Source organism: Tupaia chinensis, unplaced genomic scaffold, assembly GCF_000334495.1.
Source record: "Tupaia chinensis unplaced genomic scaffold, TupChi_1.0 Scaffold000386_1, whole genome shotgun sequence".
Classification (NCBI taxonomy): domain Eukaryota; kingdom Metazoa; phylum Chordata; class Mammalia; order Scandentia; family Tupaiidae; genus Tupaia; species Tupaia belangeri.
This window is the reverse complement of record NW_006159888.1, coordinates 2,257,339-2,267,314: the sequence shown is the minus strand read 5'-3', so window position 1 is coordinate 2,267,314 and position 9,976 is coordinate 2,257,339. Positions and strand designations below refer to the sequence as shown.

Sequence of the window (9,976 nt, the reverse complement as noted above, 5' to 3'; positions counted from 1 at the left end):
GATGGCCACGCCGCAATTCCTTCTCCTCCATTCTCCTCTCGGGATCTTGGGCACGCACGCACACGCGACCGGCGTGAGTTTAAGCCACCAGTCTGGGACTTGAACTGCAGTCAGCTACATGGGAGTTCAGCGACATAGCCATTACACTAACTGCTGGTCCTATTTTTCTTCTTTTAAATAAGTGTTTCCTGCGTCTCATCCATATTTTCTTTTCTTTGTATATATTGCACTATGTTTTATTATTAAAAAGAGTTTTATGTCTCAGGCAAAAAGTTCTCCTTCACTTAGGAGGTGTTAATGTGTATTATTTTCTAAAAGGATAAGTGGTTGTCTGTGTGGCCATCCTCAAAGGGGACAGAATTGACAGGTTTGTAGGATCTGAGTCTGAAATGGCAGCAAATTATTTCAACTATAAATTTTCCAGTTGAAAAAAAAAATTTTTTTTCCAGTTTCATGTAACAACATGCCTGTTGTTGAAAAGATTCTTTGAACAATACTCCAGAGTCTCACAAAAAATTGCCAGAATGGCATGTGATCCTCAGTGACTGTCATCATAAGAGAACCGACATCATATTTCATAAATATTCCAGAGACTCCATGGTTGCCTGCAGTATGGTTAATAATATGTTCCCATTCTATCATAGAAAACTTATGGATGTCTGCTGAAATTTTTTATGTATGCAGTTTTGTTGGCACAACTGTAATAAAATATTGCAACATCTGGTTGTGATCTACAGCAATTTTTTTCAGTTCCATCTAAAGGATTAATAATTCCTGGAAAAAGCTCCCCATAAGACAAGTGATCTATTCTGTGAAAAAAGTTAAGAGTCATGGTTGACGAGTGCTGCCAGGTGTGCATGACCACAATGATGTGAAATTGCCTTGCCCACAGTTACGTGAAAATTCCCTGCTACTTTATTGACATATAGATGACCATGAATTCTGCATGCATCTGGAGGCTGTAACGAACCATCTGCTCTTGGTGGAAGTGCAGTTGTACCTTTAAAAGCACTTCTAAATATCACTTCTTGAAACAAGTGCTCTTCTTGCAGCCTACTCTGAATCACCTGAAGCATCCTCTGCCACTCTTTTTGCTGTGGTGAAAGATCAAATATTGCTGGTTCATAAACTAGACCATCTGCAGATGCAGCCATTGTTTCTGCTAAGTCTGATACATCTGCTCTCACATACTGATCTGCTCCAACATATTGACGCTTCATGGCAACAGTAATACCTATATTTATTCTCAATTTGCTAGAGAAATCTTTGTCTACTTCATATTCATACTTCAACCATGTATTTTTTTTTTTTTTTGGAGAGGTTTTTGCTATAGGGTGAGTGCACTTGCCAGAAAGACAGAAAATAGACAGACAGAAAGTGAGAAATCACCCCCCAGGCGGTCGGCCACGCCACAATCTCTTCTCCTCCATTCTCCTCTTAGGATCTTGGGCACACACACACAAGTGCCCGGTGGGAGTTTAAGCCACCGGGTCTGGGACTTGAACCATGGTCGACTACATGGGAGCCCAGCGACATAGCCATGACACCACTGCTGGTCCCCCATGTATCTTGATATACTGAGAATTCCATTATGGTTAATAAAGGCACAGTAGTAAATGCTATTAAAGAAACCATACCCCCACTGGCTGAAATCTCTATATAGCTTTCTGGATCCTTTGGAAAAGCATCCAATTCTTTCACCAAACTTAAAAGTTTTTTTCCGATTCAGTCGCTTCACCTTCAGGAAAACCTCCCTCTTCCTTCATATGGTTATACTTGTGCTACGGTCCCAGCCGACCGCCGTGTTTCACGGAAGCTGGGGTCGCCTGGGCACCCGTGTACCCGGAAACATCGTCAATGATGTAAATCACCTCTGAGAGAAGAGAAATAAATTCACCAGTTGTAAAGGTTTAAGTTTTTTTCCATTTTAGCTGTTTTGTAATTTATTTGATGGTATGTTTCATACTTAAAATGAGGGAAATTGACGAAATTGAAATGTTAATCCAAGCACTGATAAATGTTTTTATATTCTTAGAGCAATAACGAAAACAGCTGTGAGTTCAGAACTTAGGACTGAAGTGGAAGAGAATCAGAAGGTAGTAAACTGTGGAAAGAATATACCTTTCTGTTTTGTTTTATATTGTATCTTTAAAGGGGAAATTGAGTTTACCTGTGGCATTTACCTGTGTTACTTTTTCTATTGGTTTTACCAGGTGGTTTGGAAAACAATACCCTTTATTTTTCAATTTCAAACCTTATATTTTAGCTTCCTAGTATAATGATAAGGTTTAACTTTTTTCACTGGTTCCTCTTCAGTGTTTCACCACTACTCCATATTTGTACTTATCCCATCTCTCTTCTCAATATTTAAAAATTGATTTTATCTAGTTTTTTTTTCTTCTTGAGAGTTTTTTTTTTTTTTTTTTTTTTTTGTTATAGGTCTCATACACTTGCCAGAGAGGCAGAGAGAAACAGAAAGGCAGAAATCGAGAAATCATCCCTTAGGGAAGATAGTCATACCTCAGTCCTCTCTCCTCTATTCTCCTCTGGGGATTTTGGGCTACATGTATGCACACCCACCTGGCATGAGTTTCAAGCCGCTGAGTCTGGGACTTGTACTGTGGTCAACCATGTAGGAGTTCAATACTTTAACCATCACGGCATCTGCTGGCCCCGATTTTATCTGGTTTTGATATGCTCTCATATGGACTGGTTGGTTGCTCTTTATGCCTAGTGTATACTAGTTATCCCAAGGCTTTCCTGTAACCTCCCCTGTTTCCTGGGTTCTGTATTTTTTTTTGTTTTTGGTTTATTTCCTTATTTTTAGTACAGCACATCATTCTTTGCAAGAAAAGTTTCAGTGGAGGTCAATTTGAAATTTTTGAGTAGTATTTTTCAATTACGATTTTAATTGATAGTTTGGCTGGGTATCTGTTGGGTTGTTGGGAAAGCCGTGATGCATCTTTGCATAGATTGGTAGTCATTTAAAAATTCAAAGGCATCACTCCTTAGAATTTTGATTTCCATATGGCTGTTGAGAAGTCTGAAGCCATTCTATGAGATCTGTTTATATATTATATGTAATGGAGACAGGAAGAAACATGTTTTTAAAATATTTTAAATACAGATGTTTATTTAGTCCTATCTAACTTATGTGTCTTTTCTGAAAAGCAACTCTTAGCACTTGGCTCATCTCCCCACCTCTCGGACATTGTAGGACACGGTTCCATTAACTGTTAATGGGATGAGATTGGGAAGGAAGAAAAGAGCAGAGGCGAATGTTCTGTAGGCCAGCAGTTTCATTCAGTGTAGTAATTCTAAGAATGGTCATTGGAAGTACATGGGAGGAAATCTTAATGCAGTCTTAGGACATCAAGACTTGTACAAATAACAAAGCCCAGAAACACTGAAATTTTGTTAAGTATTTTTTCTTTGCTCCCTAATATTTTTTTCCTGAATTTTTCAGTATTTCAAGGGAACTTTAGGATTACAGCCTGGAGATTCAGCTCTTTTTATCAATGGACTTCATATTGATTTAGATACACAGGATATATTCAGGTATGGATGATATTTTTCATTCTCTGAAAGATTTTTATAACATATTTCTCCTTGTGACATGCTCAGAGCACTGGTGGTTGTAGGTAGGCCCCTGCTATGACCCATGAATAGTGTAGTATGTCACCATCTTGTTTCTCGGTGTGCATTCAGGCCTAAGCATTTTTTCAAGGATGCCTTTTGCAAGCATAGTTTTCCTGTTAACCACAGAAACATGAAAAATAGCAGGTTCTTTGGCTTTTGGTGATAGTGTGAAGTAGGCTTATTCAAAATGCTTTTTTGGGTGTCTCAGAAGATAATCTATTTACATATAAAATAATCGTTCCATAACTATCTTTTGGTTGTTAAAATGTGGCTCAGGATTAAATTGCTCTAAATTGTCTTGGTGATTTTAGAGGGGTGGGTGGGCAGTCAGGTAGACTTCAGGTTTTGTCCTTGGAATTAAAATGAACACAGTTGACATTTTGGCTTCATAACAGTAAAAATAAAAGCAGTCGCTAATGCTTCAGAAGAAGCACTTTCCAGAATAATGTATTTTTCACATTAATTATTTTAATTAAACTTCTGTGTTCATACATTGTGTTAATAGAGCTGGTTGTAAGTTTGTGAAATGAGGTGGAGACTTTAAAAGATCCCCATGCTTTTAATGAGTATTTTATTTTTAAAAAAATTATATCTTTAATTTTTTAGAGAATTGCAAACTGATTACTCGTGCATATATAATTTTAAATTATACAGAGATAAAGGAACGGACAAAAAGCTTTTGTCCCATTTTCATATTTTCTCCTCCATCTTTCTACTTCCCCATCAATAGTTTTCTAGACTTTTGTCAAAGTGTTCATAGTTGTATGTGCCTGTGTTAATTGATATGATAATGAAACATGCATTAAACATATATAATGTAGTCTCTCTTTTATGGTATTTTCAGATATTTTAAAATGTTATTTTCAGGTAATTATGGAGAGTTATAATAAATAATACAGAGATGTTAATGTACTGCTTTTTAAAACACAGCATATTGTATTGGCTCAGGGTTATTTTGTACTCGTGCTGTGTGTTCATACTTAGAGATAACATGTACGTACATTGACAAACATAAGGAAACGTGAACCCAGGTACAGGCTATATATGCTTTGTCCCGATCACTTTGACTGGATAAAAAAGAGGAAGAGCTTCCTTTTATAACTTGCCAATTTATTTAATTTGTAACTTAATGTTTAGAGTTTCAAAGAGTTTGAACTAATAAATTTTTTTCAAGGTGAGAATTTTTCTAAAGCTTATTTCTACTATTAATTTTATTTTTCCCCAGTCTGTTTGATGTGCTACGGAATGAAGCTCGGGTAATGGAGGGTCTGCATAGACTGGGAATAGAAGGCCTATCTTTGCATAACGTTTTGAAGCTAAACATCCAGCCCTCTGAGACCGACTATGCAGTAGACATCAGGAGTCCTGCTATTTCAGTGAGTATTCCTTTAGGGTGATCAAGGGCATTCTGGCCAGGTATTTTTGTTACGGCTTTCTAAAATCTGTCTTTTATGAGAGTTAAGTGATTCCTACCATCTCTTTCGTGGGTGTAAAAGATTTACAACTACTTATGTAGGCCTATGTATTTATAATAAAGTGGGCCCTTCAGTGCCCCAAATGATGAATTTTTGTGGCTACTGTGGTTAAGACAGTCACTTTTCCACTTCACTACAGCCCTAGGCTTCATCGTAGCACGTCTTGGGAAAGAGCGCGTAGTTTGTATTTTCCCCTTTGTGTACAGGTCTTGCATGATTTTGTGATGACGTGTGATTTAGGACTGCTATTAAAAACAGGACTTTTTAGTTCATAACCTTCAGTAGGTCTTTGATATTTGAGATTGCTACCTGCTGTGTGATTTCTCTGAGCCTTTGTCATCTGTCAAAGAGAATTTGGAGAGTAGTGTGATCTTGGGTGGCGATGTCCTGCATGAGATTTGGGGAGAGCTGATGTGCTCAGCACATCTTAGGCATGCCAGTCTTTTTTTCTTAATTTCTGTACTGTAGGTATTTTTGAGAAATTTTTTTCACAAGAGAAATAATATAGGTGATAATATAGGTGATAAATACTTGAGTTCTTAATTGATGATATGACCTTTTTTTTTTTGGTCATAGGGCATATGTGCTCACTAGAGAGACAGTGAGAGGGAAAGTGAAAAATTACCCCCTTGGGGGATAACCTTGCTGTAATCTGTAATCGCTTCTCTTCTATTCTCCTGGGATCTGGGGCATGCTCATATATATGCTTAGCGTGATTTTCAAGCCTGGGACTCGAACTGTAGTTGGCCACGTGGGAGTCTAGCTCCTTAACCACCATGCCACCTGCTGGCCCCATGACTAACATTTTAATGAATATACTTTGTTCTTATTATGTCCTTTGTTTTTCTGTTAAAAAGGTTTTCATTGGGGCTGAATGGTGGTGCTGTGGTAAAATGTGACCCACATAGAAGATTCTGGAGGCCTCCTTGAGTGTGCCGAGCACAAGTGTGTCTGTGACCCAGGGATGGCTGAAGCTAGGAGTAGATCATGGTGTCAGGACTCTGTGGAGGGTGTTGTAGTTCTTGTTCCTGGAGGAAATAGATAAAGTGAACTTTAAAAAAGGTTTTTGATTATACAGAGTAAAGAGAACATAACATAAAAAGATTAATAACCATATGACCCATCACCATATTTACTAATTGTTAACATTTAATCATTTTATGTCATGTACCAGTTGAAGCCCTCTTTATAACCATTCCCAGTTCCACCCCTCTCCTACTAACAGGTAATTTTTTTCTGACGCTGGCTTGCATTCCCACCATCTTTTATTTTAGTGTTTCATTTCTTATTAAATATTTTAATAACTTGGATAATCCAGTGTCCTGTCAGTATCCTTCATCAACGTTCTTTTTTTTTTTTTTTTTTTTTTTAATATGGAACGCTTCATGAATTTGCGTGTCATCCTTGCACAGGAGCCACGCTAGTCTCCTCTGTATATTTCCAGTTTAGTATATGTGCTGCCAAAATGAGCACCATCAACATTCTTTTTTATATTATAGTTTTTTCCAAGATTCTTGCAGGTTGATACATATAATTTATTATACCATTTTACTTTTAAAAATCATTTATCCTGGGACCAGCAGATTGTGTAATGGTTACATTGTTGAACTCCCATGTAGTCAACCTCAGTTCAAATTCTGGACTCAGCAGCTTAAAACTTGCCCGGCGCGTGTGTGTGCATGCCCAAAATACCAAGAGGAGAGTAGAAGAGAGGGAATTGCAGTGTGGCCATCCCGTCAGAGGGATGATTTTTCACTTTCTGTCCTTCTGTTTCTCTCTCTTTCCAGTGAGTGCATGTGTCATATAGCAAAGTCTCTCTTAAGAAATAATTTATACTTTTATAGCTTAAAATTTAAGCTACACTATGTACCTTTATAGTGAAAAAATCCAGTTTTTCTCCCCAGAGGCATCAGCATTATTACTTGTGTATCTTTCTAGAAATACTCTGTGCATATATGAGCCAGGAAGTATATACGTACTTCCACATCTCACCCTTGTGTACATACTGTTTATTCGTTGCTTGCTTTATTTTTTAGAATTTTTTTTCCTTAACCATAGGGAGTGTGTGCTCATCAGAGAGGGAAAGTGAGAAATCACCGTCCAGGGGAATGGTCACACCACAGTCCTTCCTCTCCCATTCTTCTCCTGGGATTTTTGGGCATGCATGTACTCACACCTGGTGTGACTTTTAAGTCACCAGGTCCAAGACTTGAACTATGGAATCTGCCATAGGGGATCTAGTGCTTTATCCACCATACACTTACTTGCTCCTACCCATTGCTTTCTTTGTGGATATTCAGCTATTTCTAATGTTTTGCTGTTGCAGAATGCTATAATGACTCTTCTTTACCTCTCTCCTTGTACAAACATGTGAGTATTTATTGGAGTAGATACCCAGAGCTAGAGTGCTTAGTGGCACGCTACAAATAAAGCCTTTACACCTTTGTTAGGCCTCATTCTCTATAAAGTGGTTTGTTCCAGACAGCAACATTGGGTGAGAGTTCCCATTGTTCTTTATCTCTGCCTGTTCTTGGATATTGATAAAATGTTCCATTTTTTGCAGCTTACTGAGTGTTCAATTTCATTATAGTTTCAGTAACTACTACTTAGATTACAACTGTATATCTTTCCTGTGTTTATCGTTCATCTGGATTTCCTCTGCAAATACCTTATTCATATTCTTGACCCATTTCCTGTGTGTTACTTGCCTTTTTTTATTACTTTGTTAGAATTCTGTCAACATTCTTTCTTTTTTAAAATTTTATTATAATTGTAATTTGACCAGAGAGAGAGAGGGAGGAAAAGTGAGAAAGCAAACTGCCGGGTCTGAGATTCGAACCACAGTGAGAGTCCAGTACCTTAACCACCATGCCGCCTGTTAACCGTTCTGTCCACATTCTTGAAACTAGTGCTTTATTCATTCTTTTAGTTTGCGATTATCTTTATTTTTGGAAATTTTTTAAAATTAAATTTTCTCGTGAGCAGGAAAGACAGATAACACCTCCAACAGGGTCTTGATACCATGATTTACCCTCAGCTTTAACTAGCCTTGGATCATGGGTGTTCATGTGCCTAGCATGTTCAGGGAAGTCTCTGGACATGAACCCAGAACTTTCCCATGTGAGTCACAGCCTTGCAGACTGTCACCTTTACTACTCTGCTACCATTTGGCCACAGTGGTATTCTGTGTTATTTGTTATGTCTCTTAGTCACTCATTTTTTACTGGATTTTTGGGTCTTGGAAATGGTTTCCTTTAAATTAATTTTTTTAAGAGATCTTTGTTATAGGGTGTGTGTGCTTGTTGGAGAGACAGAAATAGAAAGACAGAAAGCAAGAAATCACCTCCTGGGGAGATGGCCACACTAGATTCCCTTCTCCATTATCCTCTCAGGATCTTAAGTATGCATGCACACGCACCTGATATGTGTCAGCCTGGTGGGTCTGGGACTCAAAACGTAGTTGGCCACTTGGGAGCCCAACATCTTAACCACTATTGCACCTGTTGGCCTCTTAATTTTTAAAGTCTTATTACTACTACGCATTTCAGTAACTGGTGACTGAAATTTATATGCCATGTTCTGTTTTATTTTTTCTAGTGGGTCAACAACCTGGAGGTTGACAGCAGGTATGCTTCATGGCCTTCTAGTCTACAAGAGTTGCTGCGGCCCACTTTTCCTGGTGTTATCCGGCAGATCAGGAAGAATTTGCACAACATGGTGAGTGAGATTTCTCTTCATGACCTACACTTTAATTCTGTTTCTCCTTACCCTCTCCCCTATCTTTTCATCAAATGTAGAATGCCCCTTCTCTCCTTTACTCACTGCTCCTCACCCCTGCCACCACCAGGAATGCTCCATGTTCAAACTAGAAGGACTTTGCAATGTGTCCGTCGTCGTGGGGCTGTGAGATGTGACAGCAGCATTAATCTCCGTCAGTGTGAGGAAAGGCTCTTCTCATTAACATGAAGGTTTAGAATAGCAGTTTAGGTTTTTCCTCTGTATTTTATTTATTTATTTTATTTTAAGACTTTTTTAGAGCAGTTTTAGTTTCACACTGTAGTGTTAACTTTTTAGGTAGTTCTTTCTATTCAGAAGGTACATGTTGCTGCTGGTTTTTTTTTTTAATTTTTTTTTAATATCCTCATCTCTAAAAGTTCATGGTTCAATTTTATTCCTTAAATAGGTTTTTTTTTTTTAAGAGGTTTTTGATATAGGGCGCATGTGCTCGCCAGACAGACAGACTGAAACAGACAGAAAGCGAGAAATCACCCCCCACGGGGAATGGCCACGCCACAATCCCTTCTCCTCCTTTCTCCTCTAACTCCTGGCCACTCCCTTAAATAGTTGTTGTTTTGTTTTTTTTTAAATAATTTTCTGTTGGGTCGTTGAAAAAGTCATGACATGTTTTTGCATAGAAAACCATAGAACACATCATGACTTTGCCTTTTTTTTTTTGAGAGGTTTTTGCATTGGGTGCATGTGCTCACCAGAAATACAGAGACAGAGAGACAGAAAGCTAGAAATCATCCCACCCTCCCAGGAGGATGGCTATGCCGCAATCCCTTCTCCATTTTCCTCTCGGATCTTGGGCGTGCATGCACATGAGCCTGGCATGAGTTGAAGCCACTGGGTTCGGGACTCAAACCACAGTCGACTATGTGGGCGTCCAGCAACAGCCATTATGCGAACTGCTGGTTCCATACATCATGACTTTCTGATGACCCAACATTTATCACTTCTTATTCCATTGCTTTAGAAAGATAGAGGAAGAGGTTCTTAGATCTCTTTTTTCACTCTCATTTCTTTTTTTTTTTTTGGAGAGGTTTTTGCTATAGGGCGCGTGTGCTCGCCAGACGAGGCGC

General features: G+C 38.4%; 1 protein-coding gene, 1 non-coding gene and 1 pseudogene across 3 annotated transcripts in view; 1 reads left to right on the top strand and 2 right to left on the bottom strand.

Moving 5' to 3' along the window:
* The window catches only part of UGGT1 (UDP-glucose glycoprotein glucosyltransferase 1), a 140,015-nt gene that overhangs the window by 54,024 nt on the left and 76,015 nt on the right, over positions 1–9,976 (top strand). For both annotated transcript variants that reach the window (XM_006153676.3, XM_006153675.3), the window contains exons 11-14: positions 2,036–2,096; positions 3,467–3,558; positions 4,865–5,015; positions 8,712–8,831. In XM_006153676.3, coding sequence (XP_006153738.1) covers positions 2,036–2,096; positions 3,467–3,558; positions 4,865–5,015; positions 8,712–8,831 — 424 coding nt within the window. The remainder of the gene's footprint in view (positions 1–2,035; positions 2,097–3,466; positions 3,559–4,864; positions 5,016–8,711; positions 8,832–9,976) is intronic.
* On the bottom strand, positions 295–1,852 carry LOC102493146 (endoplasmic reticulum-Golgi intermediate compartment protein 2-like; annotated as a pseudogene).
* Positions 6,482–6,587, bottom strand: LOC114008774 (U6 spliceosomal RNA). Its single transcript, XR_003550273.1, has one exon. It is a non-coding gene; the product is annotated as a U6 spliceosomal RNA (small nuclear RNA).